Source organism: Scyliorhinus torazame, chromosome 17, assembly GCF_047496885.1.
Source record: "Scyliorhinus torazame isolate Kashiwa2021f chromosome 17, sScyTor2.1, whole genome shotgun sequence".
Taxonomy (NCBI): Eukaryota; Metazoa; Chordata; class Chondrichthyes; order Carcharhiniformes; family Scyliorhinidae; genus Scyliorhinus; species Scyliorhinus torazame.
The window spans coordinates 111,733,375-111,752,021 of NC_092723.1; the positions used below are offsets into that span (position 1 = coordinate 111,733,375).

Sequence of the window (18,647 nt, forward strand, 5' to 3'; positions counted from 1 at the left end):
ATGGCCAATCCACCTAGCCGGCACATCTTTGGGCTGTGGGAGGAAACCGGAGCACCCAGAAGAAACCCACGCAGACACAAGGAGAATATACAAACCCCACAGTGACCCAAGACCGGAATTGAACCTATGTCCCTGGCGCTGTGAGGAAGCAGTGCTAACCACTGCTCCAATTCCTCCATCCTCCACAACAAGATGTCAGTGACAGCCCTCACAGACGGAAACAAGACAGTAACCTTCAAGGTCAAGACTGGAGTTAAGCAGGGATGTGTCGTCGCTCCCACCCTTTTCTCCATCTTCATCGCCACCATCTTTCACCTTGTCAAGAGCAAGATTCCAAGTGGAATGGACATCGTTTATTGGATGGATGGAAAACTTTTCAACCTCAACCGGTTGAACTCCAAGAAGATAATGACACTGACATCCCTCATGGAATCTCAGTGTTATAACCTGTCTGCTTACCATTGGCTGGGGACTAATGACAATCCCACAATCCTGTGGGAGTATGAGCTTCCCCAATGAGGGGGGCGGAGAAACCATTAGTAAACTCCAAGTATAAATAAAGCTGGCCAGTTTAGGAACCAGAGGAAGGAGTGTGCAGCAAGGGAAGTTGCTGCTGCTGCTGTTAGAAAAATGTTATTGTAAATAAATGTTATTACTTTGTATCCTTAAAACTCGTGCTGGATTCTTCGTAGCCCTTACAAAACTGGCGACGAGGGTTAAAGTGAACACTGCTGAAGCCACCTCCCTGAATTTTTGTTGGATACAGGTTGGAAGTTGTTTTCTATTATACCATGCCTCTGTACGGACGTTTGGATGTTTTTGATGCTGCGCTGGAAAGCTGGAACCAGTACGCACAATGGATGCGTTACTATTTCTGGGCAAACAATATCACCGAAAACGAGCGCCAGGTGGTCATATTGCTCACCGCCTGTGGCCCGCATACGTTTGGGGTGATTAGGAGCCTTACATACCCAGCTGCGCCGGACACCAAAACGTTTGATGAACTTGTGAATATAGTGGGGCAACATTTTAACTCAACCCCGTCCACGATAGTCCAGCGTTACCGGTTTAATACCGCTGAGAGGACCCCTGGAGAATCCCTTGCCGATTTTCTATCCAGGCTACGCAGGATTGCGGAGTACTGTGACGATGGTGAGACCTTGTCAGAAATGTTACGCGACCGTTTGGTTTGCGGTATTAACAATGCGGCCACCCAGAGAAAGTTGTTAGCTGAGCCAACATTGACTTTTCAACAAGCAATTCAAATAGTATTGTCCCGAGAGAGCGCAGAACGAGGAGTGCAAGAGCTACAGGGAATGGAAGTGCATGCCTTGGGGCGCAACCCCTTCCGTCTGAAAACGTCCCCCCGCGCTCCTGCGGTACCTTGGGCGAAGCAACGTCCGGACCGACGCCAGTGGCCGTCGGACATTCCTCCCCGAAGAGAGCCTTCTCCAGAACCAATGGATGAGGAGCCATGTCCGTGTCAGACTTGTAGGCGCGGACCGCGTCGCGGACGCCGGTCCTGGGGGCGCCGTCGTTCCGACCAAAACTGGGACCAGCCCAGTGGCCATAACTGGCACCAGCCCAGGGGTCGTACCTTCCATGTGGATGAACCTGCGGTGACTACTCCTGAGGACGTGGAGACGGAGATCGACTGCCTGCAGCTGCATTGTGTGGCAGCTCCCCGTGTGGCCGCCATTAAGGTGACAGTACGGGTCAATGGTCACCCGCTTGAGATGGAGTTGAACACTGGCGCAGCGGTCTCCGTGATTGCCCAGAGGACATTCGACCGCATCAAGCAGGGTATACAGACCCTTACATTAACTGACTCACAGGCCAGGTTGGCCACCTACATGGGGGAACCACTGGACATTGCAGGAACTACATTGACCCCTGTTGTTTATGGATGCCAGGAGAGGCGTTTCCCACTTATCGTGGTGCGCGGCCATGGGCCCAGCCTATTGCGTCGGGACTGGTTGCGCCATTTGCGGTTGCAATGGCAGCACATCCTCCAAACAGTTTCTGAAGGGTTGACTGAGGTGCTAGGACGATACCCAGATGTATTCCAGCCTGGTTTGGGGAAAAAAAAGGGGCCGTAGCCCATATCCAAGTCGAACCAGGAGCCACGCCGCGCTATTTCCGGGCGCGCCCGGGGCCTTACGCCTTGCTCGAGAAGGTAGAAGGGGAGCTCACTCGTTTGGAGAGTTTGGGTATTATCAGGCCCGTCCGTTTTGCTGACTGGGCAGCACCAATTGTACCTGTAATGAAGCCAGATGCCACAGTTCGCTTGTGTGGCGACTATAAACTTACAGTGAATACGGCTTCCCGACTCGACCGATATCCAATGCCTCGCATAGAGGATCTCTACGCGAAGCTTGCAGGTGGACTCTCGTTCACAAAATTAGATATGAGTCACGCCTACCTGCAGTTGGAGCTGGACCCTGCCTCCCGACCATATGTAACGATTAATACACACCGGGGCCTGTATGAATATACACGGTTGCCCTTTGGAGTATCCTCTGCCTGTGCTATTTTTCAACGTGTTATGGAGGGCATTTTGAGAGGTTTACCACGTGTTGCTGTCTACTTAGATGACGTTTTGATTACAGGGACGTCGGAGCAGGAACATTTGGAAAATCTGGAGGCTGTCCTTAGACTCTTTCCGGAGGCTGGAGTCCGTTTACGTCGCACAAAGTGCGTATTTCAGGCAAAGGAAGTAGTCTACCTGTGTTATCGGGTGGACCGTGAAGGTTTGCACCCCGTCGCAGAGAAGGTGCGTGCGATTCAACAGGCCCCCGCCCCGACTGACACTTCGCATCTTTGTTCTTTTCTCGGTCTCGTAAACTATTACGGGAAGTTCCTCCCCAATCTGGCAACTACGCTGGCCCCGTTGCACCTTCTGCTAAAGAAAAATCACACCTGGGTTTGGGGTCAGCCGCAAGAAACCGCTCTCCGGCGGGTAAAGCAACAATTGTCGTTGTCTGGGTTACTAACCCACTATGATCCTGGAAAGCCTTTGCCTGTCACATGTGATGCATCCCCGTATGGTATTGGGGCCGTCCTGTCCCACAAGATGGAGAACGGGGCCGAGTGACCGATAGCTTTCGCCTCCCGCACATTGACTGCAGCGGAGAAAAAGTACGCGCAGATCGAGAAGGAGGGCCTGGCAGTGGTTTTTGCGGTGAAACGCTTCCACCAGTACGTGTATGGCCACCATTTCACTATCCTGACTGATCATAAGCCTCTGCTGTGACTTTTCAGAGAGAATAAGCTAATACCGCCCATTGCTTCCGCACGGATCCAGCGCTGGGCTTTGTTGCTTGCTGCATACGAGTATTCTCTGGAGCACAAACCAGGAACGCAGATAGCAAATGCCAACGCACTGAGCCGATTGCCTTTATCGACCGGCCCCATGTCGACCCCCACGACCGGTGAGGTGGTTGCAATCCCATATTTTATGGACACCTTGCCTGTCACGGCATCACAGATCTGTGAGTGGACCCAGACGGAGCCAGTCCTGTCAAAGGTTTGGCACATAGTCCTGTATGGTGGGCAGCATAGACAGCTCCCAGGCGAGTTGCAGGCATTTTCCTCCAAGCTGTCAGAATTCAGCGTGGAAGACGGCATCCTCTTGTGGGGGACGCGTGTGATTGTCCCGGAAAAAGACCAGGAGCTGATACTAAGAGACTTGCACAATGGGCATTTAGGTGTGACAAAAATGAAAATGTTGGCCGGGAGTTATGTCTGGTGGCCAGGCCTCGACACCGACATTGAGAAGGTGGCCCAAAACTACTCCATTTGCCAGGAGCATCAGAAGCTTCTGCCGGCCGCGCCCCTACATCACTAGGAATGGCCAGGGCAGCCTTGGACACGCTTGCATGCAGATTTCGCAGGCCCTTTTCAAGGATCCATGTTCCTTCTATTAATCGACGCCCAGTCTAAATGGCTAGAGGTGCATAAGATGCAGGGGACAACATCCTGCGCAACAATTGAAAAGATGCGTTTGTTCTTTAGCACGCATGGCCTCCCCGAGGTGCTGGTCACGGATAACAGCACTCCATTCACGAGTGAGGAGTTTGCGAGCTTCATGAAGATGAACGGCATACGCCATATCCGCACTGCCCCTTACCACCCGGCTTCAAATGGGTTGGCAGAGCGCGCAGTGCAGACATTCAAAAGAGGACCAAAGAAGCAGTCTTCCGGATCAATGGACATGAGACTGGCTCGCTTTTTGTTTACGTATAGGACCACCCCCCCATGCGGTGACTGGGGTAGCTCCCGCAGAACTCCTAATGGGCCGGAGACTTCGCACCCGCCTTAGTATGGTTTTCCCAGACATTGGCGCAACAGTACGCCGCACACAAGAACGGCAGGGACAGGGATTTTCTCGGCATTGGCCGATTTGGCAGTTTGCGCCCGGTGACCCAGTGTTCGTTCGGAATTTTGCTGGTGGTGCCCAGTGGGTTCCTGGCATAATATTTCGCCAAACGGGCCCTATATCTTACCAGGTGCAAGCCCAGGGTCGTCTCCAGCGCAAACATGTAGACCACGTTCGGTCCAGAAGACTATCCCCTCAAAAGATTCCCCGCCCCCGGAGCTCATTTCTACAGCCGCAGAGACCAGAGACAAGGGAAAGTAGTCCTCACAATCTTCCACTGGTGCCTCACTCAAAGCCTGCGCAGGTCGTTACAGAACCGAATGGAGATAGAGATGCTGACATGACGGAGGCAGCAGACTCTGACTCCGAGATGGAGACACAGGATGCATCAGAGGGGAATCCTCGGGTCCACGGGCCGTGGATGTACAACCGTTACGCCGTTCATCACGGAAGCACCGGTCTCCGTCTCGTTACACGCCGCCTGACCCAGCGCCGCGTGCAAATGGTGTACGGCCTGTGGCAAAACGAGTCCGACGCCCTCCTTCGCCAGGGTCTTCGGTGGATCCCTTGGACTTTGGGGGGGGAGGGATGTTATAACCGCGGATAATGGCAGAGAAACCATTAGTAAACTCCAAGTATAAATAAAGCTGGCCAGTTTAGGAACCAGAGGAAGGAATGTGCAGCAAGGGAAGTTGCTGCTGCTGTTATATATATATATGTTATTGTAAATAAATGTTATTACTTTGTATCCTTAAAACTCGTGCTGGATTCTTCGTGGCCCTTACAAAACTCAGTATGTAGACCACTCTCAGAAGAGAATCTCCAAGCCATGCTTGACACCTTCGCGGAAGCATACCAAAGAATTGGTCTCAGCCTCAACTTCAAGAAGACTCAAGTCCTTTACCAACCAATCCCAGGGCAAGATACATTCACTCCCTTTATAAAGATCAATGAAGGAACCCTACCAAATATGGAACATTTCCCATACCTGCAGAGCCACCTCTCCTCTAAGGCTGGCATCGATCCGGAGATCCAAAGTTGCATCCAATCCGCAAGCGCCTCCTTCAGAAACCTAAGAACGAGAGTGTTTGATGGCTGCAACATCCGTTCTGACACCAAGATCCTTGTCTACAAGGTGGTCATCCTCCCAGCCCTTCTATATGGCTCAGAAATTTGGACTACATATAGATGCCACCTCAAAGCCCTGGAGAAGTACCATCAATGCTATCAGAGATGGATTCTCCACATCAGCTGGGCCGTCAGACATACTAACATCAGGGTCCTTGAATGAGCCAAAAGCACCAGCATCGAAGCCATGATCATCCAAAACCAACCCAGCTGGGCCGGCCATGTGCTTAGTATATCAGAATCCCAACTGGCAAAGCAAATCTTCTTTGCCTAGCTCAAGGAAGTATTCCGAACAAGAGGAGGACAAAGGAAACACTCCTGAAAGCTTACCTCAAGAAATGCAACACAGCCGTCAATGCCTGAGTAACCCTTGCTCAGAAGAGACCTACTTGGAGAAAACTCCTGATAGAAGGGACACAATCCTTTGAGCACACCCGACTGCAAGGGGAGGCCCGGAAAAGGAACTTGAGAAAGGAATGCCAGTGATCTAGAGTCCAAGGACTGATCCCACCTCCCGGAAACACCTGCAAAGTATGTGGTCAAAGATGTGGCTCTATGATCAGGCTGGTCAGCCTGCAAGAACTCACAGAACCTATGACCAGTAACACAGAGTTTCACAGGTGGGCAATAATACTTGTTAGCGAGCGATCGTTAAAGAAGAGTGCTGAACAATACAGAATATCTAGTGTCATTGTATAATTTCTAACGATAAGTTTTATTATATGTTAACGTTGCCTTAAATTACAAGATATTTTGAAGGAAAAACAAATACACAAATATAAATAGCTTGGAGCTATACAACAGGAGAATAAAAAGCATTGGTGGGTATATCTCACCTCTGGATTAAACCACAAGATGTCAACAAATCACTGAACAGGAGATGAACAGATATTTTTATGTATGAGGTCAAATTTTATTTCATTACCTTTGCCGTAGGTTAGTAGATTTTTAGATATAACTCTTTGATCATTGATTTCCAACCGCTGTTTGATTGAGCTCAGTACTGTTACACTATGCAAAATAAAAAGAAATACATCAGACACACAGATAACTGGAATTTACTATGGATTTAAGGGTTGAAATAGATCCCAGTGGTAACTCTAAGAAATGTGTCGGCATGTTCGTGTGAAACTTCTGTACACTATTTTACATATTTGTTAACCTGTTAACTCAAAATGTATTCACAAATAGATTACGATCTCAAGACTGTGGTTTCATATGAAGGGTGAGCGCATTTTCAGCTCCCTCTGCAAACATACAATCACAAATCAAAAAAACGACTTCTCTCCCAAACAATATTGTGGGAGCAGCAACAACATAAGGACTGCATTGCCCATCATTTTGTCTCAGGAAAACTGAGGATGAGCAACAATTGAAGCTTAGCTGATGTAAACAACTTCCCAGCAACAAATAACAAGCATACATACATCAAACCATCAGAAAATCAGACTTTATGATACCATAATATATTTTCATAATTAATATCTTCCATTATAATCTTCTCAAGATGACCACCTCTCGGTTTAAGACTGTGCAAGAAGAAGGGGAACAGGTGATCACCGGGCAATCAAGCAAGGCCAGGCAGATAGAACAGAAGACCCAAGTGCATCTCACTCTCCAATCAGCATTCAATTCTTTCTAACCAATATGATGATTCTACTGGGGAGGACTCAGCTGTAATTTAGGGCAGGATGGAGATTAGGAAATTGATAGCTAGGGAATTAGACAGGGTTTCTCATGCCACAGACATGAATCCAGGATTGGATGTTGTGTCCCTGGTATGAGGGTCAAAGATGTCACCAAGCAGCTGTGGAATACTCAGCAGAACAAGGATGAAAGACCAGAGGTCATGTGGGTACCAGTGATATAGGCAGAAAGAGGGATAAGGTCCTGCAAGCAGATTTGGGGGAACTAGGGAAACGATAGCAAGCAAGATCTCAAAGATAGTAAGCTCCTGAATACACCCAATGCCACATGCTAGTGTATGTCAATTTCAGCAAAACAATGTGTGGCTGAAGAGATTGTACAGGTGGAAGATTAGATTTAGATTCTTGGGATATTGGGACCAGTGTTGGGGAGCTAGAAGCTATACAGGCTGGATGGGTTAATGTTTGACCAATGTAGGACCAATGTTTGCTACTACTGTTGAGGTGGGTTTAAACTAGAGAATGACAAGAGAATGGGAATCAGGATATAGCATTAAGAAGGATAAACATGGTTCACAAAGGATTAGGAGAAACAGATAGCAATACAGTAAGAAATTGGAAGGTATTAGGTGGGCTCAGACTAAGAGGTAATGCATTGAAGATCTAAATTAAGTTCATAGTGCATGTCGATCAGTGTATGGAGTTTTGTAAATAAGGATGGTGAGCTGCAAGTTCAAATAGCCACACAGGTATATTAGACAGGGTTCCTGTGGCCACAGACATGAGTGTTCCACAAGCAGCTGTGGAACACTCAGAGGAACAAGGATGAAAGACCAGAGGTCATGTGGGTACCAGTGATATAGGCAGAAAGAGGGATAAGGTCCTGCTTTGACAAAGAGTCATTGGACTCGAAACGTTAGCTCTTTTCTCTCCCTACAGATGCTGCCAGGCCTGCTGAGATTTTCCAGCATTTTCTCTTTCCTTTCACACAGGTATATGGTGTGGTAAAAACAGAAACCTAGCTCATAATGGAATCTTTGATCTCTTCAATGCCTTGTCAATACAACCTAACATTTCACACGTCACTCACTAAACTTGTAACTCCTAAGCATCTGTTTGCATCAAGCTGCCGCAATGATGTTTAAAGAGAACATTTTGAAATTAATCTCAGGGGCTCCTGCAGTTTGTTCCCTCCTCCCTCGTCCTTCAGTCTATGGTGTTGTGGTGGGCTGCAGGACAGAAGTGGTGAACTGGCACTGTACTAAATGGTTTCTGAATCATGTATGGAGTTACAGAAAATTATAAGCATTTCAGTTGAAGGTAGCTTAAAAATGACTTACATTTTTTTGAGTAGAGGACATGGGAATCTTCGGCTGTTGTTGGAAGCCAAAATGGTGGTAGTGACCAATGGCAGAGAAGGAATAAATATGACATTGAGCCATTCATCCACATCTATATCACTGACTCCAGCCAGGCTTTTGGAAAACTCAACCTCAATTCCCTCTATGACAGCTAAAATAGTACTCTGAAAAACAGAGTTGATGAGTTAACTTCACTGCGTGGAGCGGTGAATGAGATTATTCATCTGACCATTGCAAGTACCAATGGAAAAATATTGATTCGTCAATAATGGGCATGACCAGTTCAGAGAACAGTGTAAAAATCAGGCATTGACCAGAAAACTACAGCTGGATTCTCCATTCCTGAGACTAAGTGTTGACGCCTGAGCAGGATTAGTGGAGTTTTACGACAGCAAAACTGGCACCGCACCTGGACTGATTCAACGACCATTAAGGGGCTAACATCAATGCCACGTGGAACACAATCGATTCCAATGGGAAATAGTGCCAGATTCACCGAGTTCGGGATTAGCACTCAGGAGGCTGACAAGCTGCAGCCACATATGCACACTTCACTCAAGCCCGACTCATTTCACCCAGCCAAGAAAAGATGGCAGCCAGACATGCGGCCATGGGATTCACCGACGCGGAACTGGAGACCCTGCTTAACACCGTGGATGATAGGCGGGTGACCCTGTACCCTGGGGTGGGAAGGAGACTGCCAGCAACTGCCATTCATTGGGCCTGAGCGCAGGTGACAGAAGTGGTCACAGCCATGGCCAACACCTTCCGGAACGGCCAGTAGTACCGGAGAAAACTGCACAACCTCTTCAGGGCACCCATAACCACACAACCTGCTGCCCCCCCCCCCCCCCCCCACACACACACACACACCCGGAGGCCGGTCAGGCCCCCACCCTGCAGCTCTTGCCAGCACCCATACCAGCCGCCATGGCTGGGTGCTCTGGCTACTGAAACCATCAGCTACACACTCCCTGGACTGCATTCGTCGACTGTCTAACAGGAGAGGGCCGCATGCGGCCGCTGAGAATGAGAGAAGACCGGGGGGAACTGCCGGAGCTGCAGATTCTCACAGCAGCAGAACAGAGTGTGATAATCACCAGTTGTACATATTAGAAGATGTGTGGTAAGACCCTGTACTACAGATACGGCGGTAGTCCCTGCCTGCTATCTCCCCCCAGTAGGCGGAGTATAAATATGTGTCTCCTTCGTACAGCAGCCATTTCACCAGCTGCTGTGGGAAGCCACACATCTTAGAGTAATAAAGCCTCAGTTGTATTCAACTCTCGTCTCTGTGCAATTGATCGTGCATCAATTTATTACTCTAAAATTTTCAGAAGGTGGACCTCCGTATCAAGCCGGGTCGCCTGCAGTTGGATCCGCAATCAAGCGACGCCAAAAAGGACTTTCAGCACTGGCTAGCTTGTTTCGAAGCTTACATCAGGTCTGCACCAGACCCAATCCCGGAAGCTCAGAAGATCCAGATCCTCTACTCGCGGCTGAGCTCCAACGTCTTTCCTCTTTTCCAGGATGCGCCGAACTACGACAAAGCCATGGCGCTACTGAAAGAGAATTACATCCAGCGGACGAACACGCTCTTTGCCAGACACGTACTCGCTACTCGCTGTCAGCTCCCTGGTGAGTCTGTAGAAGATTTCTGGCGTGCTTTAATTCCATTAGTCAGAGACTGTGACTGTCAGGCCGTCACAGCCACGGAACATTCGAAACCCCTCATGCGGGACGCCTTCATTACAGGTAATGCCTCCAATGTCGCACAGCTTTAACGATGGCTTGGGCGTCTTTTTCGACAGAGGAGTGCCGAATTTCAGAGGCATGAAGGATACGGGAATAGAATGCCACGGGCTGGCATGCCTGATTGAGTGTGGCGGCTAGAGCGACGTCTGATGCGTCACTCTCCACTTGAAAGGGCAGCATCTCGTCTACTGCGTGCAGCGCGGCCTTGGCGATGTCGGCTCTAATGCGGTTGAAGGCACGTTGAGCCTCGACCGTCAGGGGGAAAAGGGTGGACTGGATGAGTGGGCGGACCTTGTCCGCATAGTTTGGGACCCACTGGGCGTAGTATGAAAAGAACCCCAGGCAGCGTTTGAGAGCCTTGGGGCAGTGGGGAAGGGGGAGCTCCATGAGGGGGCGCATGCGGTCGGGATCGGGCCTCAGAACTCTGTTCTGAGGGATTTTGCGAGGACAATGTCCAAGGTGGTGAAAGCCCGGGTCAAGCCGAGCTGGGGGTTGGCATTATTTGGGGTAACGGACGAGCCGAGAGTGCAGGAGGCGAAAGAGGCCGGCATTCTGGCCTTTGCGTCCCTGGTAGCCCGGCGGAGGATTTTGCGACTATGGAAAGATGCAAAGCCCCCTAGTGTGGAAGCTTGGATCAATGACATGGCAGGGTTCATCAAGCTGGAGAGGATAAAGTGTGCCTCGCGAGGGTCTGTGCAGGGGTTCCTCAGGCGGTGGCAACCGTTCCTAGACTATCTCGTGGAGCGTTAGGAGGAGGTCAGCAGCAGCAGCAGCCCAGAGCCGGAGGGGGGGGGGGGTTCTTTTGGAGGGGCGTTTGGGTGTGTTTCCCTATTGTTGTTTTTAAATGTAATATGGGGGGTTATTGTATATGGGGGAAATCCAATGTATAATTTTTGTATAATTTTTGATTGTTGTGTTCTTGTTTCTTTCTTTTTGGTGGGGGGGGGGGGGTTGTTGAAAATCTGTTGAAAAATTTGAATAAATATATATATATTTTAAAAAGAACTCCGTTCTGGACCACGTAGCCAAGGATGGCTAAGCGGTTCGTGCTGAATACGCACATTTCCTTATTATAGGATGAGGTTTAGGAGAGTGGCGGTGTGGAGAAATTTGGCAAGGTTGGCATCGTGGTCCTGCTGATCGTGGCTGCAGATGGTGACATTGTCTAGGTACGGGAAGGTGGCCCACAATCCGTACGGGGATAGGGTCAGATCTCATACGCAGCGACTTTTAGAGGGGGCCACGCTCGACCTCGCAGAAGCAAAAAACTAGCGCTATCAATGACGGTCGCCCCACGCAATATCCAGGCCTACACATCAGTCGCACGGCCCACCCCTCCTACGCATCGTGGACTCCACAGACGGCCGCCCCACCGGGGGCCTTACCCAGCCAATACGCCTGTGCCACACGCCAGCCAGCCAACCCCGGGGGCCCCCGATGTTACTTCTGTGGGCAACAGAAACACCCCCGCCAACACTGCCCAGTACCCGCCGCCCTTTGTAAGGCCTACGGCAAGAAGGGGCACTTCACTGCGGTGTGCCAGTCCCGCTCAGTCACCGCTATCGCCCCGAGCCCCCTTGCTTGCGGACAATGGGCGTTGCCACCTTCACCTCCTCGGCCCACGCGCAGCCAGTGGGCGCCGCCACCTTATCCCCCTCAGACCACGCACGGCCCATGCTCGGCCCGTGTTCCACTCCTCGGAACACATGCGGCCCATGGACGCCACCATCTTTTTCAACCCCCACCACGCGCGGCCAGTGGGCGCCGCCATCTTGTCCACCCCAAGATCTCCAGGCGCTGCCATATTGTTTTAACCACGGTCATGATCGACCAGTCTCGCCCGCACAATCTAGCCACCGCCTCGACCAGTGTGAAGATCGATGGGCATGTGATCTCTTGCCTGCTGAACTCTGGGAGCACTGAAAGCTTCATCCACCCAGATACGGTAAGGCGCTGCTCCCTCGCGGTACACCCCACCAATCAAATAATCTCCCTGGCCTCCGGATCCCACTCCGTGGCGATCCGGGGGTACTGCTCACGGTCCAGGGCGTAGAATTCAGCGGCTTCCGCCTCTACGTCCTCCCCAATCTCTGCGCTGCCCTGCTACTCGGTCTGGACTTCCAGTGTAACCTCCAGAGCCAAACCTTGAAATTCGGTGGGCCCCTACCACCCCTTACTGTGTGTGGCCTCGCGACCCTAAAGGTCGACCCACCTTCCCTATTCGCAAACCTAACCCCAGATTGCAAACCCGTCGCCACCAGGAGCAGACGGTACAGCATCCAGGACAGGACTTTCATCAGGTCCGCGGTCCAGTGGCTGCTTCGGGAAGGCATCATTGAGGCCAGCAACAGCCCATGGAGAGTCCAAGTGGTAGTGATGAAAACTGGGGAGAAACACAGAATGGTTGTACGGCCTCACAAGGGCAGCACAGTAGCATTGTGGATAGCACAATTGCTTCACACCTCCAGGGTCCCAGGTTCGATTCCGGCTTGGGTCACTGTCTGTGCGGAGTCTGCACATCCTCCCCGTGTGTGCGTGGGTTTCCTCCGGGTGCTCCGGTTTCCTCCCACAGTCCAAAGATGTGCAGGTTAGGTGGATTGGCCATGATAAATTGCCCTTAGTGTCCAAGATTGCCCTTAGTGTTGGGTGGGGTTGCTGGGTTATGGGGATAGGGTGGAGGTGTTGACCTTGGGTAGGGTGCTCTTTCCAAGAGCCGGTGCAGTCTTGATGGGCCGAATGGCCTCCTTCTGCACTGTAAATTCTATGTCAATCTATGTTGTGGACTACAGCCAGACCATCAATAGGTACATGCAGCTCGACGCGTACCCCCTCCCACACATATCTGATATGGTCAATCAAATTGCACAGTACCGGGTCTTCACAACTGTAGACCTCAAATCCGCCTACCACCATCTCCCCATCCGTAAGGCCCATACACTGTCTTCAAGGAGATGGCCGCCTCTACCACTTTCTCAGGGTTCCCTTCGGCGTCACCAATGGGGTCTCGGTCTTCCAAAGGGAGATGGACCGAATGGTCGGCCCGTACGGATTGCGCGCCACCTTTCTTGTTCTCCTGCCCCGAGTGTTGGAAGGGATTCAATCGATCATCCAACCTGCTGAGACACCAGCGGGTTCATGTGTGACTGCAGGGGTTGGATGTTGTTGTTAATCACATCCTTTGTTTATCTTGGCCGGCGGGAGATTCACTCTCCTCACTGACCAACGATCGGTAGCCTTCATGTTAAATAACACACAGTGGGGCAAGATCAAAAATGATAAAATCTTGAGGTGGAGGATCGAGCTCTCCACCTACAACTACGAGATTTTGTATCGCCCCCGGTAAGCTCAACGAGCCCCCAGACGCCCTATCCCGAGGTACATGTGCCAGCGCACAGGTAGACCGACACCGGGCCCTGCACGACAACCTTTGTCACCCGGGAGCCACACGGTTGTACCATTTCATAAAGGTCCGCAATCTGCCCTATTCCGTCGAGGAAGTACGGACAATCACCAGGGACTGCCAGATCTGTGCGGAGTGCAAACCGCACTTCTACCAGCCGGACCACGCGCGCCTGATGAAGGCCTCCCACCCCTTTGAATGCCTCAGCGTGGATTTCAAAGGGCTCCTCCCCGCCATCGACTGTAACACATTTTTCCTCAGTGTGGTCGATGAGTACTCCAGATTCCCCTTCGCCATCCCATGCCCCGACATGACGTCTGCCACCATCAAAGCCCTCAACACAATCTTTGCTCTGTTCGGCTTCCCCGCCTACATCCACAGTGACAGGGGATCCTCATTAATGAGTGATGAGCTGTGTCAGTTCCTGCTCTGCAGGGGTATCGCCTCCAGCAGGACGACCAGCTATAACCCCCGGGGAAACGGACAGGTAGAGAGGGAGAACGGGACGGTCTGGAGGGCCGTCCAACTGGCCCTACGGTCCAGAACTCTCCCGGCCTCTGGCTGGCAGGAGGTCCTCCCCGATGCACTGCACTCCATTCGGGCACTACTATGTTCCACCACTAACGACGCACTCCATGAACATCTCTTTGCCTTCCCCAGGAAGTCCACATCCGGGGTGTCACTCCCGACTTGGCTCGCAGCTCCAGGACCCATACTCCTCCATAGGCCGACTCCACAAGGCGGGCCCGTTGGTTGAAAGGGTGCAGTTACTCCACGCTAACCCCCAGTATGCCTACGTAGCGTACCCCGACGGCCGCCAGGATACTGTCTCCCTCAGGGACCTGGCACCCGTAGCTGCCACACACACACACCTCCGGTCCGGCCCGGCTCCACCCCCCCCCCCCCCCTCCCCCGGCGCACCCAGCAGCAACCCCCCAGGACCATCTGTCCTCCCCCTGCCCACGCCCGAGGATGAAGAGGATTTCGGCAGGCTCCCAGAGTCACCGAGGACCAGACTAACACCGAAATCGCCGCCACCACTGCGTTGCTCCCAGCGCCACATCAAGGCCCCGGACCGGCTAAATCTATAACTGGTTTGGGACGATCAAACCACTGGACTTCAAAAATATTTTTTTTTTCTCAATTCTGAATATTAAACTTGCTCTGTATATAATAGTTCTCCACCACCCCTGCCGTACTCAGTTTTAACAGGGGGTGAATGTGGTAATCGCCACTGTTGTACATATTAGAAGATGTGTGGAAAGACTCTGTACTACAGCTACGCGTGTCCCAGCGTGATGTGATGCAGTCCCAGTCGGAGGTGGCCACTCTCTGTGCTCCATGGCTGCGAGCATGCAAACCCTGGTCGAGACACAAGCGGGCCTTCAGCAATGGCAGCGTCAGATGGCGTGGAAGGCGCAGGGGCTACCTCTGCTCGCAGCCCCATCCCATGGAGTAGCCCGGTGGCTCTGTACAAGCTGAGTTGCTTGAGGAGGATGAAGACCATGCAGCAGCAGAGGTCAGTGAGGTGTGCAGCAAGGTGGCTGCCTTGCTGGCCGCAGCAGTGGCGTTCCATGCTGGACACCACCCCAATCCCGTGGGGGACCACCCCGGTCCCACAGCCCTCCCCCTTGTCACTCCCCCCACCCTGGCAGGGTCCCCCCCACTCCACCCCATCCCCTAGCCTCCAGCCAGTGCCAGGACCAGCAGCCCACGGTCGCTCCTCTGCGTGTCCTACCTCCTCTTCTCTGCCCCGGCGCCGGTTTCCCAATTTTTAAAAGCACAAGTGACCCTCGTTGTCAGGAATTACCCCCGGTGGAGGTGCAGGATTGCGAAGCCCTGAAGAATACCTAGTTAGGCCCACTTATTATATGCAAACGGGATTTACTGTATGTGCGGAGTGGAACGCATTGACACCGCTGCCGATGCGCCGGGAAGCTGCGATTTGGTGAGAACCCGACACCTGCCACGATTCCGGCGCAAGACCGATTCTCCGCCAATCGCGTTTCCCGATTTCAGCATTGGCCGACAGAGATTCCCGCCCCTTGTCTTTGAAGCCATATTGTTGGACAGCCCCAGTTTTAAGCCAAATGAGGGACTTATAAACCTGAAATGAGCAGATTTCCAATCCTTACATGACCAACAGAATCCTCTGTTTGCATGCAGGCAAAAGGACAGGTGTCAGGTTCTCGCAAATCGCAGTTTCCCGGCGCATCAGCAGCGGTGTCAATGCGTTCCACTCCGCACATACAGTAAATCCCGTTTGCATATAATAAGTGGGCCTGACCAGGCATGCAGGCAAAATGACCTCCTGTTAATGAGACACTTACAGAGTTCAGAAGTAACTTGGCACTACAGACTACAGGTACCGTGATCTAGAATAAGGGGCAGATTTTGGGAGCACCGCTACATCCTAAGATTTCAAAATTTAAAGTAACATTAGCTCACATCTTGGCTTTTTTTGATGAATTGATCTAGAAATTTCACCAGGTCCTTGACGGATTGAAATTGGATTAATATCCTGGTTAGAGTTGTCATGTTATCAATAAATCCAGGCCTGCTGAACAGATCAGCCAATTCATTTGGATTAATGTTATTCAGCACCTGTAAAACACAATACAGAATTCCGCAACCGTGTTTATAGTTGGTAGCAGACTGCATAAGACAAATAAATGCATATGTACTACTGCGTCAGGGGTATGGGTAGGTGGTTTGTTGGTCTATCTATTTTTAACTGCCAAAACATAATAAGCACAATGAAATTCCAGTGTGATTAAAGGTGGAACACGGTAACAGGCAGTTAAGTCCAATGAGTGCCAGTGTGTATTTCAAGGGATAATTTATCTTTTTCTTTCCATATATCTCATCCCCACAATTCTCTTTTTTTCTTTTTCTGTCCCCATATATCACATCTGTTTCACTATATTCTCAAAGTTCTTTATTCCCTGAGATGCATCTCTCTACTTCTCAAATTTCTTTCTCCTCAAACTCTCTCTCTCCCTATCTTTCCTTTTGCCCTCTCAGCAACTCATTTTCCTGTTCCCCTTTCTCACTGTCTCCTTTCTCAATCAGCCCAATGTCGGTCACTTCTTTAATTTGACGCGGCATGGTAGCACAGTGGTTAGCACTGTTGCTTCACAGCTCCAGGGTCCCAGGATTGATTCCCAGCTTGGTTCACTGTCTGTGCGGAGTCTGCACGTTCTCCCCGTGCTTACGTGGATTTTCTCCGAGTGCTCCGGTTTCCTCCCACAGTCCAAAGATGTGCAGGTTAGGTGGATTGGCCATGCTAAATTGCCCTCAGTGTCCAAAACGGTTAGGAGGGATTACTGAGTTACGGGGATAGGGTGGAGTTGTGGACTTAAGTGGGGTGCTCTTTCAAAGGGCCAGTGCAGACTTGATGGGACGAATGACCTCCTTTTGCACCGTAAATTCTATGTCCTAAGTCCTACAATCTCTCTCAGCCTATATAACCAGGCGAGAGAATAGAATTGGTGCAAATGAAGAGGCAAATAATGGACAGTGGATAAGATGAATGACGAGAGTGGGGAATTAGAAGCAGTGAGAAAAAGCCACAAGAAGCCATGGGGTTGGAGTGGTGTGTGGATGCTAGCCCAAAACAGATTTGAGAAGGGGGTAACAGGTCACACCAGGAGGGTGCAACATCCTAGAGGCATTAGCAGCAGCTGTTGCAAAGAGCGGTGTTGAAGGTGCAGTTGGGGAAAGGTGGGTCAAAACATAAACATTTATCTTGGCCACAACTGGGGTGAACAAAACTCCTTGAGTTTATACAAATTACATTTGGACAGGTGACCAACTTGCTCAAAATGTTATCGAATATCTTAAAAGTCGGTCAGAATTCTGCAGCTGCGAGAATTAGGAAGGAAATTCCAAACTTTGGGCCAAGACAGGGGCAAGGGAAATCAGTGGTGTGATAATTAGAATAATGCAGAATTCTTGGAGGTTTCTAAGATTGGAGAAGACAGCAAGATAGTCAGGGGCAAGGCCAAGAAGGGATTGGTCACAAGGATGAAAATTTAAAAAGTTGCTACAGGACAGAAAGATAATGGCCGGGATTCCCCGCTCCCGGGACTAAGTGCCCACTCCGTCATGAACGCCGTCGCGTTTCACGCCGGCGCAAACAGGGCCCGGGCACGACCTATTCTGGGGGCCGCGCCATCCTGCGCATGCGCGGGGAACTTCTTACGCGCGCCGGCCCCTCACCAACATGGCGCCGGTGTTCTGGGGCCGCCCGTGGAAAAATATAGGCCTGGGGGTGGGGGGGGGGGGGGGAAGAGGCTGGCCCACCAATTGGTGGGCCTCGATCGCGGGCCAGACCCCATCGAAGGCCCCCTCCCCCCCGGTGATGGAGCCCCCCTCTCTCCCCCCCCCCCCCCCCACAGGCCGCCCCCCCCAGCGTTCCCACAGAGTACCCGCCGGCAGCGACCAGGGGTGGACGGCGCCAGCGGGACCCTGTCATGTCATAGCAGCTGCTCGGCCCATCTGGGCCGGAGAATCGCCGCTCGCCGTTTGAGGCAGTTCTCCGAGCGGCCCGGCGCTGGTTTCGGGGGGGGGAAGAATCGCGTGCGGGTGTCTGGACGGCATGGCGCGATTCGTGCGGCGCCCCTGCGATTCTCCCACCAGGCGTGTGGGGGGAGAATCCCGCCCAATGTATGTTGGTTTTTACAGCATTTGATGGTTTCCTCCGGGTGCTCCGGTTTCCTCCCACAGTCCAAAGATGTGCAGGTTAGGTGGATTGGCCATGCTAAATTGCCCTTAGTATCCAAAAAGGTTAGGAGCGGTATTGGGATAGGGTGGAAGTGAGGGCTTAAGTGAGTCGGTTGCAGACTCGATGGGCCGAATGACCTCCTTCTGCACTGTATGTTCTATTTATGTACATATGTATACCTTCCTGATGCATGTTGCATAATGGGTGGAAAATGTAATTAAACCTGCTGAAATCACCCCAGTCCTGCAGGGGT

General features: G+C 51.4%; 1 protein-coding gene across 2 annotated transcripts in view; it reads right to left on the minus strand.

The window, feature by feature from the left end:
* The window catches only part of LOC140394069 (uncharacterized), a 405,190-nt gene that overhangs the window by 31,536 nt on the left and 355,007 nt on the right, over positions 1-18,647 (minus strand). For both annotated transcript variants that reach the window (XM_072480880.1, XM_072480881.1), the window contains exons 66-68: positions 16,117-16,272; positions 8,493-8,677; positions 6,432-6,517 (exon numbers count right to left, since the gene is read on the minus strand). In XM_072480880.1, coding sequence (XP_072336981.1) covers positions 6,432-6,517; positions 8,493-8,677; positions 16,117-16,272 — 427 coding nt within the window. The remainder of the gene's footprint in view (positions 1-6,431; positions 6,518-8,492; positions 8,678-16,116; positions 16,273-18,647) is intronic.